Source organism: Bos indicus, chromosome 29 (genome assembly GCF_029378745.1).
Source record: "Bos indicus isolate NIAB-ARS_2022 breed Sahiwal x Tharparkar chromosome 29, NIAB-ARS_B.indTharparkar_mat_pri_1.0, whole genome shotgun sequence".
In the NCBI taxonomy this organism is placed as follows: Eukaryota; Metazoa; Chordata; class Mammalia; order Artiodactyla; family Bovidae; genus Bos; species Bos indicus.
In genome coordinates, this window is record NC_091788.1 from 41,253,592 (window position 1) to 41,279,936 (window position 26,345).

Here is a 26,345-nt window from a genome sequence, read left to right on the forward strand (position 1 = left end):
ACAATGGATGACCCTTGAGAATGTTCTCCTGTGTGAAATAAGCCAGTCACAAAAAGACAAATATTGCATGATTCCACTTTTATGAGGTACTCAGGCTTGTCGAAATCATAGAGACAGACAGTAGAACAGTAGTCGCCAGGGGCTGGGAGAGGTGGGGTGGGCAGTTGTCGTTTAGCAGATATAGAGTTTCAGCTTCACAAGATAAAAGGAGGTGTGGTGGTGGACACTGGTGATAGAGGCTCATCACTGTGAAGGTATTTAATACCAGTCATTTAAGAACATTTAAAGATGTCTCAGACGCTGCCCAGACGCTCTCCCCCTGCAGGTCTCACCTGCTCAGAGAAGACCACCCCATCCCCCTACAAAGCAGTCTCCCTCTCCTTTTCCACCATGGTGTCCACTTCATTCTCCCCAGTGCTTAGCACATCGTGAGTGTCTCATTTGCTTCACCATCTGCTTGTTGTCTGTCCTCCCACCAGAGTGAAGCTCCACGTTGGCCCCCGCTGACCTGGGCCCGCTCAGTTTATGCTTGCTTCCCTGCCGTGGGTTAATACTGTCCTGACGGCAGATGCTGACGTGGAGTTTGGGGTACGAGATTATTACTAGGGACCAATAACTGTGAAGGGAAGCAAGCGGAAGCTGGGCTGGGCCGCAGGGGAAGCTGGCCTGCAGGCCGTGCGGGCCTGGCAAAGGCTGGGCCAGCCAGGCGGGTGGTCCGGAGTAAGGACTACCTGCAGGAGCTGTCCAACATGGCACCGACGTGCCCTCCTTGTTTGCACCCCAGGGAGGGTGTGACCTTGGGCTCAGCAGCTCCCTGCAGCTGGGGCAGACCCCCAGGGGCTGGATAGACCCCCAGGGACTGGCCACTGGCTGCTCCTGACCTCACTCCTCGCAGCTCGGCGGCAAGTTCATCTTGAAGGGGCTCCTGGCAGGGCTGCTCCATGTCTCTGCCAACTCCCAACTCCTAGCACAGTGCCTGGAACACAGCAGATGCTCGGCACTTAATGAATGAATGGATGAACATTTGATCGAATTCTGAAATACAGATAGGGTTTGGAGAAGACAAGGCAGATGTGTGTTCCAGGCAAGAAGCACAGCTTGTACAAAGGTAAAAAAGCATGGAGAAAAACAAGGACTATTCCCAAATCAGCATGTACTAAGACAGTTAAATTTCCATGCAGGAGTGTTGTATGAAATGAGAGAAGGTTAGCACTCCCCTTGACAAGGATCGAAGAGGCTCTCCGGCCTGACCACACGCATACGGTTAAGGCATGGCCACCAACTTCGTGGCAGCTAACCACTTTTTTCAAAGTGGGGCTCTGTAATAACCTAGAGGGGTGGGGATGGGTGAGAGGTAGGAGGGAGATCCAAGAGGGAGGGGATATATGTACACCTATGGTTAATTCATGTTGATGTATGACAGAAATCAAACCAATACTGTAAAGTATTGATCAATCAAGTAAAAATAAATTTAAAACAGAAACTTAAGTGAAAATTAAATGAAGTTTAGGATAGTGATGTGGAGACTTTATAAATTATGTAAAATTAAATTTTCTAGTAGTTTGGAGAAGACAATGGCAACCCACTCCAGTACTCTTGCCTGGAAAATCCCATGGATGGAGGAGCCTGGTAGGCTGCAATCCATGGGGTCGCTAAGACTCGGACACAACTGAGCGATTTCACTTTCACTTTTCACTTTCATGCATTGGAGAAGGAAATGGCAACCCACTTCAGTGTTCTCGCCTGGAGAATCCCAGGGACAGAGGAGCCTGGTGGGCTGCCGTCTATGAGGTCGCACAGAGTTGGACACGACTGAAGTGACCTAGCAGCAGCAGCAGCAGCAGTTTGATAAGTAAACTGAAAAGTCCACAATTCTGTTATCGAATTTATTCTGGGAAAAAAAAGAAAAAAGATTCCACGCAGAAGAGCAGAGGAATGAGATTCAAATGGTAAGCAAGGGCCAGTGGACAAGGGCCTCATAAGTTGCACTTGAATTTTATCGCATCCGCCCAAGGCAGCTTTAAAAGTGTTTCAAGAAGGAGGAGGATACGATAAGCAGACTTTAAACAGATCATTCTAGTGGCCTTTCCCAGGATGGCCAAGGAGGAAGAGCCAGGAGGCAGAAGGTCATTTAGGAGGTGACTCTGAGTCGGGGAGGCCTGTGTTCTAAGGCACAGGCTTTGGAGAAGAAAGGAGGCTGCCACTGACATGGTGTCAGAAGGGGCCACGGTCACAGCCTGGAGCCACCAACACAGGAGCTCGGTCAATAAAGAATCAACATTCAAAGAACAAGGATGGCCAGGGAGGAAAACAGGAAAGCAGAGAGTCGTGGGAGCACAGGAGAGAGAACAATCCAAGAAGGAAATGGTGAGAGGTTAAGGCCATGAAGAGGTCAAGTGCTATGAGGCCTGAAGCGCCCATGGATTTGTCATCAGGAAGGCAGGACTCCAGACCCGGCTGGCACAGTGCGTCCTCCAACCCGACCTGGGCATTAGGTTTCTGGAGAACTTAATCTGTCAACATGCTTCAGTCCAGGGTCTCGCCCAAGTCTGACCACAAGACACTCTGGACCGCATGACTCCAGAGGCTTGAAGTCCAGCCACTTCCTTGGAGCAGAGCCCGTTGGGGTATCAGGAAACCCCAGTCTTAGTCCTGTCACCGCCACTGGTACGGGGCCTTGGGCCTCAGTTTCTCCTGGGACGATAGGATCAGGCGGGCTCTGCTGTCTGTCCATCTGCACTGCCCAGCACTCAGGTCCGAAGGGAGAAGCAAAGGCGGCCAGCTCTCCAAAACCTATGACTCAGGCACTCTCACTGCCTCCACGTTAGACTCTGGTTCCCCTCGCCCAGGTGGCCCATTGTGTGAGCTCTGTTTCACTGGGGACAGAAACTGGGTTGAGAAACGAGAATATTTACTTTTTCCACCGAGCTGATGCCCAAGTAAACAATGTGATCCCGTAAGTGGATCCCATGCCCTGCCCTCCCCACTGCAAGAGAGTATAAGAAGGTATCCCAGTGGGCACATCACCCATGAGACCAGATCCAGAGACAGGGCCAGAGCCTCCCCCACCAGCCTCCTGCCCACCATGAAGCTCACCATCGCCATCGTCCTGGTCACCCTGACTCTCTTCTGCAGACCTGGTAAGTATCCAGAGTCCTCCACCCCAAGCCAGCCTCAGCAACTCTCCCAGCACTGCCCAGGAGAGGGGGCAGCTGTCCATGTTCTCTGTGTGGCTGCTGGGAGAGCCTGGGAATACTGACTTCCAGCCAGGAAGCTGGGTCTGGCAAACAAGCCCATCTTAGGAATTTAGGCAGAGCCCTGAGGCTGTGATGAAACATGTAAAAGACCCCATCTTCCATATCCAACAACCTCAGAAGTGCAGAGATGGAGAAGATCCCACCTAGACACAGTGACCAGCAGAACAGGAGTAACTAACAAGCTCCCCAAAGCCCAGGACTGGACAGACCCCGAGATGCCAAGAGACCTCCAGGTTTGAGGTCAACACATCACCCTGGTAGCCAAAGGGGCTGGAAGGAGCCTCATGGCTTCCAAAGAAACCCAACCCCAGGCAAGGTCTCCCATTCTGGGCAGAGAAGAATATTCTAGATAGGGTTCTTCCCTTTGGAAACTGCCAACTCAGAATGGAGATTTCTAAACATTTTTTTGTCCTCTGCAAAAAGGATTAGGAGTCTCTGAAGAGTTGCAGCTGTCATGAAGAGGAGAGTGATGGGGCAGGGGATGTGGATCCCATCTTCCTCGAAGCCCCTGATCTTTTGGGAACTGGGTTACTTGGCTGCTTTTTACTCCGTATCTGTCTCTTCTACTCCTACAACAACAACAAAAAAATGTAAACACATTCCAACTTCTTCACTTTCAAAGTTCCCTAAGAAAAATAGAGAGAAGTTTTATGACCTTGGGGAGTGGCGGGGGAGTTAGGAAACAGAGACCAAGAGGCAGCAGGAACAAGTACGGTGCAGAGATGCCTGTTTTAAAGGGGAAGTAACATCATTTGGACTGAAATGTACGTTAATTAGAAGATCTTAGCGCCAGGTGCAGCCCACCAAGACAGGGTGAAATACGTAGGTGGTGGGTCTGGGATGTGTTTGTATGTCCGTGTGTGTGCACATATAATACCGGTAATAAGCTCTAAGGTTTATCTGTGCCCATCCCTGTGCTGAATCTCGTTCACATATTATCTCTTTTCATTCTTACAACAACTCTGTGAAGTGGGGACATTATCCCCCATTTTTCAGATGAGAAAACTGAGCTACAGAAAGATAAAGTAACTTGCCTGATGACACAGTAAGTTGCAAAACAGGGATCTAAGTTCTGGAGAGGGTCTGACTTGGAGTGACCACTTTGGGTGGAACCTCGGAGTTCAGGAAAGGGAGTTTGCACACAAGGTGACGAAGTCAAGGACAGGGATTTAAGACTCAATGGGAAGACAGGGCAAACAGAGAGCTGGGCATGGTGATTCTCCCCATGATCCCGGGATTGTTGTTGTTTAGTTGCTAAGTCGTATCTGACTCTTTGCAATCCTATAGACTGTAGCCCTCAGGCTCCTCTGTCCAGGGGATTTCCCAAGCAAGAATACTAGAGTGGGTTGCCATTTCCTTCTCCAGGGGATCTTCCAGACCCAAGGATCGAACCTGCAATCTCCTGCATTGCAGGCAGATTCTTTACCACTAAGCTACCTGGGAAGCCCCATGATCCTGGGGGCAGGGACCTAAAAAGAGAGCATGAAAGGGGGCGCCCTCAGATGAAAGGAACATGGGGGTGGGACTAGGAATAGGGGCAGAGGTGTGTCTGCGGGTGGATGAGCCTACAGGCCCAGCACTCACAGCGGATGTCCCTTCCGGGCCAGGCTCGGGGGCTCATGCTTGGCGGGTACAAGTGCCTCTTCCTGCCAGAGCCTGACTTTGTCACGTGGGCTCAGACCATCACTAACCATCAGTAAGAGGCATGTTTCCGGTGGGAGCCAAAATCCTTTGTGGCTTCTCCCCAGCCCCCACACACCACACCAAAAAAAAAAAAAAACTCAGATCAGCAGCTTCTATTCTCAGAGCTCCGCCTGGAACTCTAAGATTAAGAGCTGGTAGCACCTTGCCCGTTGCAACCCAGGACGCGCAAGGAAGGCTCAGGCAAGCCACAAAAAGCTGGCCACAACCCAGAAGGCATCCACTTGGCGCCAAAGAGCCAATTGCTTGGAGCGTCACCCTCCAGGCTGGGGGTAAGAGGGCCACTAGCTCTTGTGGACAGGCCCAGCTGTGTGCATCTGGGTCAGGCCCCGGCAGGGAGCTGGCCAGTCTAGACACGGGCATGGATACAGGGGCTCTCTCCTCTCTGTTCTCCAGCATCCACAGAGGTCTGCCCCAGCCTTCTGTATGTCTTGGGAAACCTCATCGCCGGAACACCTTCCAGCTTTGAGGCTACCCTGGAACCTTTCAGCCCTGACGAAGACATGAAAGAGGCAACAAGTCAGCTGAAGACGCTGGTAGACACCCTCTCCCCGAAGGCCAAGGACAGCATGTTAGAGCTCATGGTACACGGCTCCCTCCACAACTGCTGCCCGCATCCCTGGGCTGCAGTGTCATCCACTTCGGGGCATGCGTGCATGCTCAGTTGATCAGTCATGTCCAACTCTGCAACTCCATGGACTGTAGCCTGCCAGGCTCCTCTGCCCATGCAATTTTCCAAGCAAGAATACTGGTGCTCTGCTGTGCTTAGTCACTCAGTCATGTCCAACTCTTTGTGACCCCATGGGCTGTAGCCCACTAGCCTCCTCTGTCCATGGGGATTGTCCAGGCAAGAATACTAGAATGGGTTGCCATGCCCTTCTCCAGGGGATCTTCCCAACCCAGGGATCGAACCCAGGTCTCCCGCATTGAAGGCAGATTCTTTACCATCCGAACCACCAGGGAAGCCCCAAGAATACTGGAGTGGGTAGCCTATCCCTTCTCCAGGGGATCTTCCAAACCCACAGATCAAACCCACATCTTTTTGTCTCCTGCATTGGCAGGCAGATTCTTTACCACTATGTCACCTGAGAAGTCCCTACTTTGGGGACACTTTTCTAATCCAGAAAGGAGAATCACAGTGCAAATGTCCCTGGGGAAGCAGGCACAGCCATCTTATCTTTTTTAAAGAAGCTCCTGAGGGACCCTCCTGGCAGCCCAGTGGTTAAGACTCCAAGCTTCCACTGCAAGGGGCATGGGTTCAATCCCTAGTCAGGGTGGCCAAAAAAAAATTTAATTAAAAAAATTAAAACTAGAGAAGCTTCTGAGAAATAATCCAAGCTTAGCTCCTCCCACAAATACTGAAGCTCTTAGATGATATTAAAGTTTCTGGGTCTGGCTTTGACATTTTCATTCACTATTGTATTGGGGATTTTGTTTGTTTGTTTTAGATGAAAATAATACAAAGCCCAGAGTGTGCTTAGGATTCAGAAGCTGAAGATCTCCACCTGCCGAGGCCTCTGCCACTCCCCGGATGCTCCTTTCACTCCATCCCCACCAGCCCTGCCTGACTCCTGCAATAAAGTACAAGCAAGCATCTCATCTGTGTCCCCGCCTTTTTTATTCACCTGCTAGAATGAAAGGTGTGCCGCTTCTGGGGTAAGATTAGAGCCAAAAGAAAGGCAGTGGCCGTGGAAACTCATCCCCAAGAGTCCAGGCCTTGTCTCACTTCCAGTCCACAGATGGCCAGACCAGCTTCTAGCACATACTCCTTTCCCCGGGCAGAGAGCCAGCCTGGAACCATTCCCAGGGCCTTGCTCAAACCTGACCTACAGGGAACGGTGGGGGTGGTGGGGGTGTCGGCGGGGGGAACGTTAGACATGGTGGCAGCTGACCTCAGGCTGACCTTCCAACCCCCATCCATTTAGTAATGAAATTCAGCTTTCTGTTTCTTCCAAGCCCTTTGGGATCCCGCTCTTGGGTTGAAAAAGAAATATTTAAAGTGATTATGCTACCCAGACATAACCGCAAACAGAGATGGAGTTTTCCAGAGAGTTCCATCTCCCAAAGATAAATGGTGGATCTTTGAAGCATTTTGACAGAGCAGTACGGTGCTCTGAGGGGCTGGCTGGCCCTGTGACAGTCTGCAAATCACAGCCAGCGCAGATGGTCTCTTCCCACCTATAGAAGGATCCGATTCCTGTAAGAAACTTCGAAAACAAAGGCTGGAGGGAGGAGCAGGTTCAATCCCTTGATTAGGGATCCAGGGTCCTTGGGGGGTACTTTGAGGACAGACAGAGTCTGGGGGGCGTCCCCAGAGAGGGTAGGTTAAGTGTTTCGCTTACTTCACATTTGCTGCATGAAATAATTCTCAAACTATTTTTTCAAGCAGAACCCCTCCTCTCGTGCATTTTCTACATCCTTTATCAGCCATCCTGATGAGGACATCCTATTTCCAGGCTGAAACTGCAGAAGCTTATGGGTCAAGCCGTCCATTCACGTCACTCTCTGTCCCCAAAAGGCTAGTGGAGAGTGGGTGGGAGGGGGTCAGGCTGGTCAGCACCTAGTGACTGCTGCCCACTGGCAATGGTGCTCTTATTTGACCCCAAAGCCCTTCTCTGACTTGCCCTTGCGCCGACCTCCCGCCATCCCTTGAGTCCGCATCCAGCCAACTTTCACTCAAAAAGCGAATCGGCCACCCCCTTCCTTCTTGCATGAAATCAATCCTCAGGTATTTACTGGCACTTGCCATGTATTCATGGTGGCGCTCGGGGCTCTGAGGAAGCCGGGAGCAGATTTCATAACCCAGCAAATACGCATGAAGCGGTTGCTCAGTGCACAACCACACTGAGACCCAAGTAGAGCAGAGTGAAGACAATGGCGGCCTCTGGTCTCAGGGAGCCGGTGACCTGATGGGGAAGATCGCCAGCCTCCCGAAAATCAACAAAGAAGCAGACAGACAGATAGGTAAACCTGTGCTAAAAGCATAAAAGAAATAAAGGGAGGGGGCTCCCCTGGTGGCTCAGTGGTAAAGAATCTGCCCGTCAATGCAGGAGACACGGGTTCAACCCCTGATCCAGAAAGATCCCACATACTGCAAGGTAACTAAGCCCACGCACCCCAACTATTGAATGCGTGCTCTGGAGCCCGGGAGCCTCAACTACCGAGCCCACGTGCCCTGGAGCCTGCACTCTGTAACAAGAGGAGCCACCACAGTGAGAATTCCAAGAACCACAGCTAGAGGCAAACCCTCGCATCAACGAAGATCCAGCACAGACAAAAATAAATACATAGGTAAAATTTGTTTGGAAAAAAGAAAAAAAAGGGAGTGACGTAAGCAAGAGTAGCGTGGACACAGGATTTCCTGGTGGTTCAGTGGTTAAGAATCTACCTTGCAAAGCAGGGGATGCAGGGTCCATCCCTGGTCAGGGAACTAAGACCTCGAAAGCTGTGGAGCAACGAAGACCTGATGCAGCCAAATAAATTAAAAAAAAAAAAAAAAGAGTAGCGTGGACAGGCCAGCCCAGGAATCCCCTGGCTCAAGGTCTGAGCAGAGACAGGTGGGACTGGAGGAGATGGGGGAGGCAGCCAGAGGCAGAAGGGGAACAGGAGGACGATCAGGCAGGGGCATGGAGGGGACCAGTGTGAAAAGCCCCTTCCACAGCCTCTCCCCCACTCCAATCAAGTCAAGCTCTTCAAAGCTTCCCCACACTCTTCTCATCAACTGCAAATGCAAAATGCACCCATCACTGGTTCTCATCTCCCATCCTCCCCACTGCTCACTCCCTTTCTGCAGTCTACCCCGCTGGCCTGCAGTTCTTTTTGTTTTTTAAAAACCAAGCTGCCAAGTCTCTTCCTACCTCAGGGCCTTTGCACAGGCCACACAGCATTAACTGCTGGAAACTGTTGACAGTCGCTGTAAAAATTCACCCTAGGAACTTCCCTGGTGGTTCAGTGGCTAAAACTCTGAGTTCCCAATGCAAGTGGCCTGGGTTCCATCCTTGGTTAGGGAACTAGATAGACCCCCACATGCCACAGCTAAAAGTTTACATGCCACAGATAAAAGATTCCACATGCCATAGTAAAGACCAAGATCCCACACCACCACTAAGACCTGGCACAGCCAAATAAATATATTTATTAAAATAAATAAATATTTATTTATTAAAAAAAAAAAATGTAGTGCCTCCAATGCAGGGGACGCCAGTTCCATCCCTGGTCGGGAAACGAAGATCCCACATGCCCTCTGGTGCACCCCCTCAAAAGAAGAAAAAAAAAAATCGCCCTACACCAAAATAGGCAAGACTAGAACTCATCCTAAACGTGAGTCCCATGTGGATATAAACACCCTCCCAACACCCCCTGTCCCGGGGCAATCGGTCCCTGACCCGGCCACACGATCCCCAGATATTGAATGAAAGTGGAGGACGCGCACAGGGAAAGCGGGAATAGAGAGGGCATCCGCAGAGGGCACGGAACGAGAGGGTTGCAGAGAGAAATCTGTTCGGATTTTTCCAAGAAGCTAAGTGGTCCCGCGGGGACGCGCCTTCCGCGCCCTCAGCAGCTGGCGCCATCATGGCCACTAGGGGGCAGTGTCTACCAAGGTGTCCAGGTCGGGGCTTCTGAGCGCTGCAGCTCCACGCAGCCTGGCTCAATCCGCGGGACACGTGATGAAACGCAGTTCCTTTCTAGGTTTAGTGTTTTGGGTTTTTTTTGTTTTTTGTTTTTTGTTTTTTTGTATCAACTGTGATTGCTTTAACTTGATTTTTCAGGATTTTGTTGTGTTTTTTTTAATAAGAATTCTGAGGAAAAACGGGCAGTCATACAAAGTTGCTGCCCGCTGAACCCTGCCAGGCATGTGTCAGCTCTTCTGGAATTAGTAATAATTCCCTTCCCGAACAATTGCGAGGGCGAGTCCAGCTGAATCTAGAACGTGAGATGGTCCGGAAGGTACAGAGGAGCCCCGGGCGCTAGTGGAGCGGGTCCTCTGACCTCCGTCCACCTTTTTTAACATCTCAAGCAACCTAATAATTACTTTTATTGATTGCTTACTCCCTGGCAAGCATTTCTGCAATTTCTCATTTCTTCCTCACACAATCCAGATTCAAGGCCAGACCCCCAACCCCTGCCCTACAGTAGAGAGAAGGATCCCAAAGGCAGGAATTTCCTGAGCTATTAACTGAAATGACGCTGATGAAAAATGTCCACCTACCCCCCCAAAATATGCACCTACGTGCCTGCTTATGCAGACACACACACACACACACTCAGACTATAGCCACCCCACCCCTCCCTCACTATCTGCCACAGAGGACGGCCTGTGATTGTAAAAATTCCAGAGCAGGTCAGGGGGACTGGCAATTCCAGAAGAGATTCTTGGTAGAGGGTGGGGCCTCCTTGGGGGTGGTGAGCCTCCTGCCTCCCCTCTCCCCCACTGCTGAGTCCCTCCAGTTCCTTTGCATCCAGGTCATCTTTAACTCACATACCTTGGCCTCCAGTGAGCCATCCACCTAGGCGAGTGTTGTTCAAGCAGATAAGGATCCAGGGCCATAAAAGGTTCAGAATTTTAATTACCTGTTCAGAACTAGGGAAATATTTACCTAGGGCAAATACAGCAGGTATCTGGGGATAAAAGGAAGTCCAATTATATGGCAGGGAGAGTCTCCACCTCAGAGGGGCTGCAAATGTAGGCGATCCCAAGAATTCGAGCTGTCAGCACACAGAAATGTACATTCAGTTTTAAAAGAGCAGAATGCAAGATGAACTGATCACAGCCACAGAAAGAGCACATATCTGTGTGACTCATGTTTCGGGAAAGCAGAAAAAATTTAGAGAAATGAAAGAATGTCATGGGATTCTTTTTTGTCTTTTTTTTCTTTTCTGCCTGGCCACACTGGGGCCGTGGCTTATCTTTGAACAGACCTCAAGCTAAGAAGGATTTTTACATTTGAAGAAAGAGGATGAGGAGAAGTGCGTCCAGCCCTAGTTAGATAAATATATAATTATATGATCAGCCTTTTTCACTATGAATATGCTAAACTCTGAAATGCAAGGAGGCCAGTGTAATGAATAGAAGCTTCCTGAGTTTGAGAAGCATTATGCACAAACTGTATAAAGTGAAAATGTAATGTGCATGGAACCTTCCTGATGGTCCAGTGGCTAACACTCCACACTCCAAAGGCAGGGTACCCAGGTTCAATCCCTGGTCTGGGAACTAGATCCCACACGCCACAGCTAAAGATCGTGCATGCTGCAGCTAAGATCTCTCGCGGCCAAATAAATAAATAGGTTTTTAAAATTAAATACAGTAAAAAAAAAATCTTTTTTAATAAGAAATGTAAAATGTATCTCAATAAAGCCAAACAAGTTAAAAGCAAGAAATGTATTATTAGCACTATATTACTTTTAGCATTCATACTTTTGAAAAGCCCAGAGGAAAGACCCCATTTCCTGATCATGTTATAAACTAAACTGTGAATCTGGGAGAAATTTTTTAAAAACAAATATATTACTCCCACAACCTGCAACCAAAAGAACAATTACTATTTATTTTTTGGCCACCCCATGTGACTTGCAAGATCTTAGTTTCCAGACCAGGTATCGAACCCCTGCCCCCAGCATTGGGAGTGTGGAATCTTAATTACTGGACCACCAGAGAAATCTCAGTTAGATTTATTCTTAAAGGAAGCTGAAGAGGAGTAGTTATTACTAAACATGGCCATCGTTGCAGAATCAACATTGCAGATTAATTGCAACACTGCAGAATCCAAGGACTTGCCCTTGCCGTGTCAATATATAGCCTAAACTGATGGATCTGTAGGAAAGCTGCAGTTTTACACCCTCAACACGTGAGCGGATTGAAGTTAGCCTGGCAGGAAAATCTATAAATGATTCATGCGGCAGGAAGAGGAACCAAAACCAACCCTCATCAACTTTATCAAGATGATATGGGTAAAATAATGTCTAGTTTATGGCTAATGCAAGTAAGCTGCTTGCAGATGCCAGGGGTTTTGTGGGTAGTCATTCACCATAGGGTGGTTGTTGTTCAGAGTGGCTTCAGATAAATGATAAAGAAGACATCAATTGATGATGAAAGGGCCACACAAACAATGCCTTCTGCAGCGTGTAATTAGGGAGCGTTCCTCCCCAGGCACTTACGGAACACACCAGCGGGCACGTGGAAACAATGTGAGAATGAATCATTGAGAGTTAACCACCCAACATATTTCCATGAGCAAACCCAAATTATGAACCTTTAGTATATGCGGAAATAAATCTGAAGATAGATTCAGCTAAGCATGCACAGTTGCTAGCATCAGAATGGATCAACCAGGGCCTTGAAACTCAGACTTGTCCCCCATCAAAGGAATGGATTCCAAGCCCATGACAAGAACCTAGTTAACTCCTACAATAGCTGAAGCTGTATGTCTGCAGCACCCAAGCATCCTGAGTGTCTTCGAGGGATTCAGCTCAAAGTGTCCTTTAGAATTCCCTCTTCCGACACTGGTGACACATGTAGATACTCTGTCAGCCCTAGCACAGGTAGGAAATGCTGTCGGTCAGGGGCTCCCAGGGAGAGAGCCTGGGCCCTCTTCTCATCTCATGGGTAGTGAGGAGATGAGGACCGACCTCAGGGCACTGGGGCCAGAAGAAGGATCTCCTGACCTCTGACTTTATGCATCCATAGGTCTCTGAGTCCACCGCTTTCTCAATTTACCTTGAATGTGCCCCCTTCTCTCTACTCGGATCCCAGTACCACACCTTCGCTCTCTGCGGCCTGGGATATTGCAAATAACCTCTGAACTAGTCTCCTATGGCTGCTGTAATAAACTACCACAAACTTAATGTGTTTTTTTTTTTTTTTTTTTTTTTTAATCCTCAAACGTATTATCTTACAGATCTGGAGGTCAGAAATTCAAAATTATTTCACTGGACTAAAACCCAAAGTGTTGGCAGGCTGTGCTCCTTCCGGAGACTCCCAGGGAAGAGTGTGTTTCCTTCCTTTTTCAGTTTCTAGAGGCCACCTTCATTCCTTGGCTTGCGGCCCCTGCTTCTATCTTCAAAGTCAGCGGTGCAGGCTCCACTCTCCCTCTGGCCTCCTCCTCTGCCTCCCTCTTCCATGTGGATGGACCCTTGTGACTGCTCTGGGCCCAGCCGGGTAATCCAGTGTGATCGCTTCATCTCAGCATCAGCTGATTAGCAACCTTAATTCCATTTGCCACCCTCCTTTCTCTTTGTCATGTAACCTAATGTATTCACAGCTTCTGTGGATGAGATCATGGCCATTTTGGGAGACCGTTATCCTACCTCCTAAATGGCCTCTAAGATGTCAATCTCATCCCTGTCCACAATATACTTCCCACGATTGCTAAAAATCAAAGAGTCATCTTCAATGCTTTTGATGACAATCCTTCTCTGCTAACAGTCCCCTACAGGATAAAGTTCAGACTCCTCGATAGCCTGGGAGGCCCTCCTGGGAGCCTGACCCTGCCTGAGCTCTGGACTCAAATCCTGCTGCTTCCCCCACCTACACCGGGTGTACAGCAGTGGACAAGGCTTGGAAATAAGCTGCCCTCCAGGTTAGGCTGGTCCATTCATAGACAATGAATGCAGTGAGCCATCTCTGGGGAATGAATTAAGAGATGGTCTCTAACTAGGAGGAAAGAATGCAGCTACACCCGACACTCCACCAGGGTGATGAGAGAGTCATCTGGGGTGTGGGACTCGAATGTGGGTGTCGTGTAGGACATGGAACTCCAACCAGATGTCCTGGGCCAAAGAGAAGGAAATGGATTGCATCGAGAGGGAGGCACGGGGGTCCTGAGTGGAGAGAAAGAGCGGTGGAAGAACGCTTAGCGGTCCTAACTGCACTCGCCTCCGGACCTTCCTGACGCTCATCTGCAGGAGACGGCATGCCTTTCGGTTAACTAGCCTCTGATTGATGAACCTGCTAACATGCTTTTTTTTTTTTGGCTGCCCATAGGCTACTCTAGTTGCTGCACACAGGCTTCTCTAGTCGTGGTGAATGGGCTCTCTAGACAAAATCTCGTATTTTCAGGGTGGTACGCCTATAGTTTGCATGGGCTATCTAGTTGCCCTGCAGCACGTGGGATCCTAGTTGCCCCACCAGGGATTGAACTTGCATCCCCTGTATTGGAAGGCGGATTCTTAACCACTGGACCACCAGGGAAGTCCCTCCACCAAAGTGCTTCTGGTTGCAGTTCTCAGTCTGGACGCTCAGTGTGCAGCCGCCCCTGGGAGATGCAACTCTTATACTGTGTCCCTCAGGCAGGTCCTGAGGCTACAGAGCCACGAGGTATACCCGGGCAGGGCTGTCTAAGGGTAACCAGAACCCACTTCTCATCAGTCCCCAACCCAGGGGCATGGGGCAGAAGGGAGAGCAAAGGGCCCATGTCCTAATGCTTCCAGCCCAGGACAGACCATCTTCCTGGTGGCAGACCTCCTTCCTCGGGTGACACTTTCCGCATTACCACGCTGCACACATTAATATTGAAACAGGCAACAAACCCATGCTACTCCCACCTCCCCAGACTCTAGTCTCCCCTTTCCAAAAAGTCACCTGAAGACCCAAGCTCCGTCCTCCGTGCCCTATGCAACGTCTGGGACATAGCTATATATATAATATATATTTTTAAAAATTCATTATTTTATCTAAAATTCAAATTTAACCGGGCATCTTGCATTGGTCTTATGGGAAAACCCAAACAAACTTTTTGACCAACATAATATTGTTATTTGCGAAATCTGGCAACTTTAAGATTGCTTCAAGGCTCAGCTCCTGGGATTTCCCTGGTGGTCCTGTGGTTAAGAATCCACCTTCCAATGCAGGGGATTTGGGTTTGAACTCTGGTCAAAGAACTAAGATCCCACACGCTGAAGGACAGCTAAGCCCATGTGCCTTAACTACAGAGCCCACAGGTTCTGGAACCCATACACCAAAACTAAGACCTGATGTGGTCAAAACACAATACAATAAATAAATTAAACTTTAAAGAAAAAATACATCTTTGTAAAAAAAAGCAAAACAAAACTCAGCTCCTGGACTCTTCCTCTAGTGGATAAGTTAAGACCAGTGCGGAAACTAAGACTGTAGATTAAGTACATTACAGGAATGGAGAGCCTTTTTATTCCCCCTCTCTTCTTCCCGGTGGGAGCACATTGATGACCAAATGGTGCCAGGGAGGTAACCCTGACTCCCAAAGTCAGGGCCATCACTCTCTGGCCAACCTGTTGGAGGAAGGCAAGCACTTTGTGGGCAGGAAGTTCTAACCAAAGTCATCAACACATTCCCCAAAATCAGAAACTCACTCTTCCTTTCTTCTTTCTTGTCTCTCATAAAGATGAGATTGGCCAATGAAACTGGATTCTCTGAACCCACAAACCCATCTGAAATGTATTCACTTCACGATTGATAAATTTCAAGACCTGACTATTCTGCAATTGCATTGACGTTGAAGATGTTAAGTATTAACCCAAAACCAAAAAAAAATTATCTTTTGATATCTACACTGTAGACAACAATCTCAGACTGTACCCCAGTGACCCTAAACTTTGAAAAATTCTTTGCCTAAAGAAATGTATTGAATGATGTGTTGAAAATATTGATTTGTGTGTGTGTGTAGACTAATAAAGAAACTCCGGGAGATGGGGAAGGACAGGGAAGCCTGGTGTGCTGCAGTCCATGGAGTCACAAAGAGTCGGACATGACGGAGCAACTGAACAACAAAAATGAAGAAAAAGTGGGGAGAGGAGAAGGGAAGAAAGATGGAGAAAGAAAGGAGAGGAAGGAGAGAAGGAGTTGATGGTCTGTGTCTTCATCACTTGGGGGCAGAAGTCAGATACTGACTCTCAAAAATAGTGTCAGACAGTTGCTGCCTGTCATCAACATGCCCAGTAACTTTAACAACGCCCGGGAAGGGAGTAGTGAAAAGGCTGACTCAGCATAGATGCTCGATAGGATGTTTATTGAGTAAATAAGTGAGGAACCATCACCTAAGCCCTGTCACCAAAGCCCACTCTGGTTACAAACCCGCTCCCCTGGGAAGTGACGAAATGCACCGGGAGCAGCTGGCACTCAGCAGTCCTGCCTCTAGAACCGGCTGGGGCGCTAACAGCCACCTCGTGGAAGGTGTTCCTTTAACTGCAGTGTTTGTTTCCTTTGGCACAGCGATATGTAATTTCCCATTTTTAGAACAATGCTCCAAAGAACCGTCACAAAAACAACCTTCGGAGGGGGCGGGTTTCTTCCTGGCCTCGGCTACAGCCCTGTAAAACAATAGCAAAGCGATTTTTATTCAAAACATGGTTTGCATCTCCCCCACGAAATCAGGAGGGCTTTCTAGTTAACTGTGCACAGGCTGAAGACAAAAAATGTTCCCCCCCACCCCTTGGAAGAGCATCCTAACAAATGCTTGCCTTTGGGAGGGGTCAGTTTGGAAGTGATTCCACAGTGGAATCTGTTTTGGTCTTGACACGCCTCCCTCTGTGGGTTCCCATGTGGCAGGGGGAGAAAGGAAGCCCGGAGAAAGGCAGGGTCTGTCCTTCGGGTGCCCCGAGCAAGTCTGAGGCCAGAGAGGACAGTGTGTTCTTGAGAACGTGCCAACAGCAGGCCGGAGGTGGTGAGGAACTGGGGCGGGGTGAGATGCGCGACCTCTGGTCTTAGCCATTAAGGAGCCTCTCATCATCCTCTCCAAACCGACTTTCTTCCTGCTTACTACACGCCAGAGAGGAGCTCCCAGACTTGAGTCCTCTCTCCCCCTTTGCCATCTACCTGCACCCTCCTTCCGTCCCACCCCCTCCACTCATCTCTACCTGTGGCCGAGCTGATTTCACCTCCCATGTGGGTCTGCACACCCCACCTTCCTCCTACACCCACCCTGCTCAAGAATGTTCCACGACATCAGTTCCTCTAGAAAATGTCCGGCCTTCTTGGTGGACCGGTCTTCCTTTCCAACTTGATCTTCCACTATCTCAACATAAATCTTAGGCACTCACCCAAATGGTGGGCTCAGTCTCCCCCAGTCCCACCTCCTCTAGGCACCCCCTCCTTCTCCCTCCCCTGACTTAGAATGACCTCGGTTCTCTCTCTAGGTGCAAATCCTACCCGTTTTTGAAGGTCCACACAAATAATACCATCCTGCTGATCAATCTGGTTGAAAATAACCTCCATCCCCTCTCCCTCACTGAAGCACTATGATTCTGCCCCCTTCTCTCTGTATCTCCGCTTTGTGAAGAAATCATTAGCATAACTTTTTCCCCCACCCAAACATGTGTTGAATGGTTTAGTGGAGTAAAGCCTTTTTAAGAAGGTTGAGGGACTTCCCTGGCAGTCCAGTGGTTAAGATTCCATACTTCCAATGTAGGGGTCCAGATTCAATCCCAGGTTGGGAGAACTAAGATCCCACATGCTGTGCATCCTGGCCAAAAAATTAAAATAATAACGGTGTTGGAGGGAATCATTAAAAGGGAATCAGTAAAGGGAAAACTCTGACATTTCTACACCACCCTCTTCTGAGCGCTTGCTGTGGGGCTGACACTGAGCTGAGCACTTCCTATGTAGGACCTCGTTCTACCCTCTCAATGAGACGACAAGGTAAGTACCGCAGTCCCTTGTGTACGGACAAGGAAACAAGGGCTTTGAGAAATTTCCCGAGAGCCTCACAGTTTAAGGGGAGCACAGCTGGAGTTCAGGCTTGGCTCACAACACGGATTGCTATGGCCAATAATCAGTACTTCATTCTCAGAGAATTTACAACACAGAACAGTTAGGGTGAACTGGCAGGGTAGGAAACCATGAGTTCTTTCTTCTTCCGATTGGAACAAATTCATGGAAAGGATGCATAAAAGGGATTTTAAAAAGAAGAAAAAGAGATTTGAGTTCCTGGAATATCAGGATACATGCCGAAGTTCTCTATGTGCTGTGCTGTGCTAAGTCGCTTCAGTCATGTCCAACTCTTCCCTATGGACTGTAGCCCTCCTGTTCCTCTGTCCATGGGACTCTCCAGGCAAGAATACTGGAGTGGGTTGCCATGCCCTCCTCCAGAGGATCTTCTCGAACCAGGGATGGAACCTGCATCTCTTGCATTGGCAGATGGGTTCTTTACCACCAGTGCCGCCTGGAAAGCCCTGAAATTCTTTGTAAGATATGGTATCTAAGGACTTCCCTGGTGGTCCAGCAGTTAAGATTCCGTGATTCCGATACAGTGGGTATGGGTTTGATCCCTGGGCAGCGGCAAGAGTTCTGATTGTGGAGTTCAAGTCCTGACCCCTGCACCTACCAGCTGGGAGTCTCACACAAGCTAATGAACCTCTCTAAGCCTCAGTTTCCTCATCTATAAAATGAGCATAGTTACCTGGCCAAAGGGGACTTTGGGTGGATGAAGTGAAATAATCTATATGAAGCTCCTGGTACATATAAGGTGTTTAATACATTATTATTACTGTTATTACTTCCCTTAGACATGAGACTCTGCATTCCTTTTCATTTTTTTTAAACCAAAGCATCACATGTAAAAAGTACATAAAATGCATTCATCTACTAAATCATCTACTTTTATATGCTTGATAATCATCTACATTTATATGCACATATATACCCACCACCCCAGTCCGTATACAAACGATTTCTGTCTCCCTCCAAAGTTCCCTCGTGTACCTTCTCATTCCATATACCCACCAAACACAACCATCATCAGACTCATCATAGTTTCTCTTTGCTTCTCCCTGAACTTCAGACGTCTAGCCAAAGCTATGGTTTTTCCAATAGTCATGTATGGACGTGGGGTTGGACTATAAAGAAAGTTGACTGCCAAAGAATTGATGCTTTTGAACTGTGGTGTTGGAGAAGATTCTTGAGAGTCCCTTAGACTGCAAGGAGATCCAACCAGTCAGTCCTAAAGGAAATCAGTCCTGAATATTCATTGGAAGGACTGACGCTAAAGCTGAAACTCCACTTTAAAAAGACTTTACTTTGGCCACTTGATGTGAAGAACTGACTCATTGGAAAAGACCCTGATGCTGGGAAAGGTTGAAGGCGAGAGGAGAAGGGGACGACAGAGGGTGAAATGGTTGGATGGCATCACTGACTCGATGGACATGAGTTTGGGCAAGCTCTGGGAGTTGGTGATGGACAGGGAGGCCTGGCGTGCTGCAGTCCATGGGGTCGCAAAGGGCTAGACATGACTAATCGACTGAACTGAACTGCACTGAACTTCGGATGAATGCAGACAACGTGCAATCTGTCAAGGTTGCGTGTGTGGCACTCCATCGTATGAATCAGTACCATCGTACCACAATCAGTGTTTCCAGTCTTCATTGACGGGATTGGGCAGTAGCTCCTTTGAATACTCTGTACATAATTTTTGGTCAGCCCAAGCACTGGAGATATATATATATATACCTGTGAGAGGAATTACTGGATTCGAGAGTAGGCAGAGCTTTAAGTGTGCTAGAATCTGTCACTGTTCCACGAGGCTTTCCTATGTCTATGTCGCCCACAGCGATGCACCGTAGTGTCAGTGGCTCCATGTCTTTAATGGCACCTGGCGTTCACTCTTATTTTAGTATTTCTGGTGGCTGTGTAGAGGTATCTCTTTGTGGTTTTAATTTGCATTTTGCTGATGAGTAATGATATTGAGCCCCTTTTCATACTTTATTTGGCCATCTGTACATGCTCTTCTGTGAGTGTCTGCAAGGCTTTTGCTCGGCTTTTACTGGGTTGTTTGCCTTTTTCTTATTGATTTATAGTGGTTCTTCATTGACTCTGGAAATGATATATGTACAGATATATATATTGCAGCTATCTTCGTCCAAAACTGAGACTTTCCACTTCATGTTTTTAAAGTTGCCTTTTACGAATTTACTTTTTTACTTGAAGTTGATTTACTGTGTTATGTTAGTTTCAGATGTACAGCAAAGTGATTCAGATTTTTTTTTCATATACTTTTCCATTATAGGTTTTATGAAATATTGAGTATAGTTCCCAGTAGGTCTTTGTTGGTTACCTATTTGATACATAGCAATGTATATCTGTCAATCCCAAGCTCCTAATTTATCGCTCCTTCCCTTTCCCCTTTGGTAACTAAAAGTGTGTTTTCCACGTCTGTGAGTCTATTTCCATTTGGTAAATAAGTCCACTTGTATCATTTTTTTAGATTCCACATATAAGTGATAACATATATTCACATTTCTTTGCCTAATTTGCCTCACTTAGCTTGATAATCTCTAGGTCATCCACGAAGCTGCAAATGGCATTATTTCATTCTTTTTTATGGCTCAGTAATATTCCATTGTGTGTATATATCACATCTTCTTTAGCCATTCATCTGTCAATAGGCACTTAGGTTTCTCCCATGCCTTGGCTATTATGAATAAGACTGCTATGAATATTGGGGCTGCACGTATCTTTTTTAATTAGAGTTTTCCTCTTTTCATGTTTTTAACAGTGCTTTTGATGACGAGCCCTGGCGGCTCAGAGGGTAAAGTGCCTGCCTGAAACACAGGAGACCTGGGTTCGATCCCTGGCTCTGGAAGATCCCCTGGAGAAGGAAATGGCAACCCATTTTAGTACTCTTGCCTGGAAAATCACATGGACGGAGGAACCCGGTAGGCTACAGTCCATGGGGGTCAAAAAGAGTCGGACCTGACTGAGTGACTTCACTTCCACTTTGATGAAGAGAAGCTTTTAATTTTGATAAAGTCCAATTTATCCATTTTTCTTCTATGGTTAAGAAGTGCTTTTTGGTGTTCTCTTTTAGAAATGTTTGCCCACCTCCATAGTCATGAAGACACTCTGTATTAATTTCTTTTAATAATCTCATGTTCGTGGTATCTTCCTGTCAAGTTGGAGATTGATTGTTAATTCAATGAGGAGCAAAGTTCTCACAGGAAACATTAATGAAGCATGACGGGCTCACATGATAATGCTCAGGCGGTAATGACTGCCTAGGTCTTAGGACCATCCAGCCTGCTCTTTGGCGGCATCAACAGGCACCCTTGCTGACTGGCTGCGCCACTGAGATTTCACTGGAGGAGCCCCTAAGAGAGGAGCAGCATCTTTTAGAGTGAATCACGGAGGAGAAGATGGCAGTCCCCCTCAGCGTGGGCCCAGCAACTCACACTCACACCCCCCACGGTGATCACCTTGCAAGCACATCCTTCTCTTCCCCTCTAAAAACCTTTCCCCATGCATTTCCTTTGCTCCCTAAAATTTCCCTTTCATTATCATTTGTCTAGCCATTTATCAGTTGGGGGCATTTGTTATACGTTTGTCTTTTAAATCATTTCTTCCCTTCTGTCTCTCCATCCCTAAAAGCATCATTTCTCAACCTCAGTCCTGTTTTCACTGTAGACCCAATACTCCTGTGCTGGTGGGTGGGGGTCTCTACACTGGAGGATGCAGGACTCTCCCTGCTTCTCTTTTTCCTACCTTTCTTCTCCCTGTCAATCAAGAAACCCACAGGAAAAGTGAGGGGGTGGCTGGGACGTGAATCATAGCTTTTTCAAGCTCACACGGGCCTCAGATATGATCTAGTGCAACCCCCGCTTTTACAGATGAGGAAACGGATCTGAGTGGGGGAGGGGAGGATGCATCAGAGACGAATAAGGGAATAAGGGGTGGGTTGGGGGAGGGGAAGGCAAGTGCCAGGCCACAGAGGAAATCAAAATTCCAGGGCCTGAAGCAGAATTTCCAGTCCCACCAGGGAACCTGGAATTGCCTCCCACAGCTCTTTTCTCTCTCCAAGCCACGAGCCCCATTCCAGAAACAACCCAGTACTAGTCAGATGGAGGTACAGAACCAGAACCAACAAGCCCCCAGCATGGGGTCAGGAGTGCTGGTCCCTGGCAGCCCATGCCAGCGCTTCCAGTGGACACAGATGACCACAATATCAGCGAGGGTGTTTCATGATGACTAATGCTATAAGTCATATATATATGACTAATCTTAGCTTAATCCTATAATTATGAGGGAACTGAAGGTCAGGCCACCTGGCCACACCTGTCCCAGTGGAGAAGTTACAGAGCAAGAGATCCATGAGAGCAGGAGGGAGCCCTGAGACCGTGTCAGTCCTGGCCTGTCTCCAGGCAGGCAGATGGCTTGGGAGAGCCCTCGGTCAGAATCTCCCAAGTCACACGGTAGGTGTTAACACCTGTTGAGTGCTTACTATGCCCTGGACACTGTTCTAAACAGCCTGTGAATACATGAATTCAGTCCCTCCTCCCCAAGCCTCTGAAGGAGACACTGTCATTCTCCCATGTTGGAGATGCTGATACGGATCCCAGGGAAACCTTGGTCAAGCATCGGGGTGCTCTCCGGGAGCATCTTTATGGGGTCACAAGGCAATACAAATCACCCCCCTCCTACTGTAGCCCATGTCAACCTCACCCCCTTACACAAGTGTGGAGGCACTCTGGTGTGTAAACGCCTATCCCTGTATGTATATACCTATCCCTATAGGTATATAATGGAATACTACTCGGCCATACAAAAGAATGCAATAATGCCATTTGTGCAACATGGATGGACCTAGAGATTGTCATCATACTAAGTGAAGTAAGTCAGAGAAAGACAAATATCATAGGATATCCCTTATATGTGGAATTTTAAATGCAATAGAAACAAGCTTATTTACAAAATAGGAACAGACTCACAGGCATAGGAGAAAAACAAACTTACGGTTACCAAAGGGGGCAGAGAGTAGGGAAGGAATAAATTAGGAGTTTGGGATTAGCAGATACAAACTACCATATACAAAATAGATAAACAACAAAGTCTTACTATATAGCATGGAACTATATTCAGTACCATATAATAAATCATAATGGAAAAGAATATGAAAAAGAATATATATTTATATGTATAACTGATCACTTTGCTTTACACCAGAAACTAACACAATATTGCGAATCAACTATACTTCAATTTAAATTTTTTTAAACAAAAATAAAGGGAGTTCCCTGTTGGTCTGGTGGTTAGGATTCTGCACTTTCACTACTGAGGGCCCAGATTAAATCCCTGGATGGGGAACTGAGATCCCAAAAGACGAGTGTCATGGCCAAAATTAATAAATAGTAAATCAAATGTAAATTTAAATAAATAATCTTTTTTAAAAAGCCTAGGCCAAGAACCTACACAAAGCCCTGGATGGCGCTCAAGACTTTAGTGGTACATGATGAACATTTTTACTTTAGCAGTTATGAATTAGCTTCAGTGCTTACTAGAAAACGTCCAGGTTTCATTTATGGTAGTGATATAGAGATTTTTTTGTAATTAAATATAAGTTTTATATTTATTTTCTTAATTAATTTATTTACTTCACAGCTGCTCTCGGTCTTTGTTGCTGCTCCTAGGCTTCTCATTACCATGACTTCTCTTGTTGCTGAGCACCAGCTCTGGAGCACAGGCTCAGAGCTGTGGCGCCCCGGCTTAATTGCTCCACGGCATGTGGGATCTTCCTGGACCAGGGATCAAACCAACGTCCCTTGCATTGCAAGGCAGGTTCTTATTCGTGTCCAGACTCTTTTGTGACATCATGGACTGTAGCCCGCCAGGCTCCTCTGTTCACGGGATTCTCTAGGCAAGAACACTGGAGTGGATTGCCATTTCCTTCTCCAGGGGATCTTCCCCACCTAGGGATGGAACCCAGCATCTCCTGGGTTTCCTGCATTGGCAGGCGGATTCTTTACCACTGTGCCACCTGGGAAGCCCTAAATGTAAGGTTTTTTAAATAAACCTACTTAAAGACAGCTATCAAACAAATAGCAGGTGATGGCATGTGGATGTGACAGAAATTCTGATGAGGGACTTACGTGTGGGCAAGGCTGCTCTGGTCTCGTCTCGTCTTGAGAAGAGCTGACCCCTGCCGGAGCCCCTTGAAGACCTGGGCTGTCCCCTCACACCTCTTATTCCCCACTGCCATCCTCAGAACCTCTTTCTCAACAGCCTTGAAGATCAGAGTCAAATAGCTCTCCGCCGTCTCTGCCCCTTTCCACATGTGGGTCACTATTTTAGGATTTTCTCTGTTTTCTGGTGATGAAAGAGTAACCCAGCAAGGCTGATAAATATACTCAAATCCACAAGTAAGAGGCCAAGTGTGATGACAGAAAGGAATGAGGAAACCCCACCCCATTTTCTTTGGACCTGGTCCTGGGCGTTCTGCCCCCAGCTGGACTTCTGAGGCTGGGGCCATGCCAGCCCCAGGGGGTCCTCCACTGAGGGTCTCTCCCCAGCACTGTTCTGTGAGCTGGACAATGTGCCCAAGGACCCTGCCCTCTCCCCCCTCTTCCTGGGGACATGGTGGCATGGAGCAGCCTTGTGGCTCCTGTCTCGAGAGCCTACAGGAAGTCCCGTGGATTCGACAGCCCTCTCTGCTCAGCCAGCTTCCAATGGTACTGCTTTCCTGGTGGGACACGAAGGACTGTCCTTCCTGGGCAAATAGGGAATGTTTTCAGAGAACACTCATAAGTGAGATCAGGAGGACTCACTCCAAGCCCCAGGGATATAATGACAAATAACAGGAGGGAATTTGAACCAGCCACCAAACCCCACCATCCCCAGGGATTTCTCAAGATGGGAATCAGATGTCATTGGCCTACAAGTGTCTGGCTGGCTCCTGGGCACCACCTCCCCCAGAGCTGGGCGGATGCCCAGCCGAGGAAGCCTGAGCCTCTCAGGGCATTGTTCTCTCGCAGAAGAGGATCTCGAAAGCAGAAGGAAATTAGAAACAACCATACGATGAATACCAGATTCTCCTCTCTCCCTGCTTCGGCTGCCAGGAGATTAAGCAGCGGGGCTGGCTGACAGCTCACCCCACCCAGCAGCTGCGGGCCCTCCAGGACACCACTCCATGGGAAGGGCTGGTCCCCCAGGCCTTGCTGTTCCCTGCTGCTGTCCACGGTGTCCATTTTCCTTCTCCACTGAGATGCTGGTGGTTCCTCGAGGGCACATCTGGAGCTTCCTTCCCACAAGGCATAACAGCGACAAGCTCCGGGCACCCTGTGTTTTTTGACTGAGTGACTGATTCCCTCTGGGCACCCGTCTAAGCACTTCCCAGGTATAAACTCATTGACTCTCCCCATAGCCACCCTGTAGGGGAGAAATTATCATGAGCCCCCTCTAAGAGATGATGAAGTGGGGTCCAGGCAACCCAGCCAACGGGGCGGGACTGATCCAATGTGGCAGCTTTGACAGGATCAGACCATCTTGCCCCTCACTTCTCACCAATGTCAGCCTCCCCCAGCGACTCCATGAGATGTGTATGAAGCCCAAAGTCCTACCCCAGGTGCTGGATAAGGAGGATGATCCCTGAACCGATGTATTCCCTTCAGAACCCACAACCCAGAGACAGCACGGGCTGGGGATGGACACGAAGGAGTTTTTGAGGAGGTGTCAATCTTACCAACTCAGCATCCGCACACTCCTGCTAAGAACTTTTCCTTAAAAATGCATTTTTGTTCCTGTTGGGGCTAATATTCATTTTAACATAATGTTGTGTTATATGCCGCCTACATAAGCAGACACGAGCCTCCAATGTTGTGGAATACTGAGCTCATGCCTCTAGTCAAACTGCTGTTTGCTTTCTGCTGCAGCCATAGCTACGATCGGAATAAACAGAGGAGAGAGGTTTGGCTCCCAGTCCTACGAGCTGGGCGCTGTGCCACCATTCCCCCAAACAAAGGGGAAAGATGCCAGGAGTGACGGACCAGGGCTAATGGGGAAGAAAAACGCTCTTCTATTCCAGGGGCTACTGAGCAGGGTCACAACTCCCCAGAGAGGGGTGTGGAGGGGGCAGGGAGGCATTCCCTTAACCCCTGTGAGGAGCCAGCAAGTTCTCTAACTGTGGGCAGCGGAGGGAAGAGCCGGGCGCCATGACCCACAGCCCTGCATATGATGTCAGACTTGGAAACTGCCAGCGAATCCCAGCTTGTCTGTGATGGGCCTGGACCTGGATCCCAAGGCCTCTCTGTCCAGCCCAGGGCTCTCGCTGTCCACCCTGCTGGCCACTGGCTTCAGGATCTGACAGCCCCGTGCTGTGTGTGCAGTGACCTCCGCCCTCGGGATCATACTGTGAGGTAGCCATGCCTCTGACCATGTCCTGGGCTGCTGCATCCATCTGAACAAGAAAACCCGAGGATAAGCTTTGTTCTTGGACTCTCCAGTGTACGATCACACAAGTGTGATCTGTTTCTTTAGAGTCTGGTATGTTGCTGTTTTTCAGTTGCTAAGTCTAGTCCGATTCTTTGCAACCCCATGGACTCCAGGCTCCTCTGTCCTTCACTGTCTCCCGGACTTTGCTCAAATTCCAAGTCCATTGAGTCAGTGATGTTATCTAACCATGTTATCTAACCATCTTATTCTCTCTGGCTCCCTTC

At 48.2% G+C, this 26,345-nt stretch overlaps 2 protein-coding genes and 1 non-coding gene across 3 annotated transcripts in view; 2 read left to right on the top strand and 1 right to left on the bottom strand.

Moving 5' to 3' along the window:
* Positions 1–1,183: 1,183 nt before the first annotated feature.
* On the top strand, positions 1,184–1,309 carry LOC139180830 (U6atac minor spliceosomal RNA). The gene has a single exon (XR_011565079.1). It is a non-coding gene; the product is annotated as a U6atac minor spliceosomal RNA (small nuclear RNA).
* A 1,673-nt stretch (positions 1,310–2,982) lies between these two features.
* On the top strand, positions 2,983–6,557 carry SCGB1A1 (secretoglobin family 1A member 1). Its single transcript, XM_019954504.2, has 3 exons — positions 2,983–3,140; positions 5,355–5,542; positions 6,407–6,557. The coding sequence occupies exons 1-3, from the start codon at positions 3,086–3,088 to the stop codon at positions 6,437–6,439; spliced, it is 276 nt and encodes a 91-aa protein (XP_019810063.2). The 5' UTR covers positions 2,983–3,085; the 3' UTR covers positions 6,440–6,557.
* A 9,364-nt stretch (positions 6,558–15,921) lies between these two features.
* AHNAK (AHNAK nucleoprotein) overlaps positions 15,922–26,345 on the bottom strand; it is a 92,610-nt gene continuing 82,186 nt past the window's right edge. Inside the window, exon 6 of the mRNA XM_019954387.2 lies at positions 15,922–16,241. Coding sequence (XP_019809946.2) covers positions 16,234–16,241 — 8 coding nt within the window. The 3' untranslated portion in view covers positions 15,922–16,233. The remainder of the gene's footprint in view (positions 16,242–26,345) is intronic.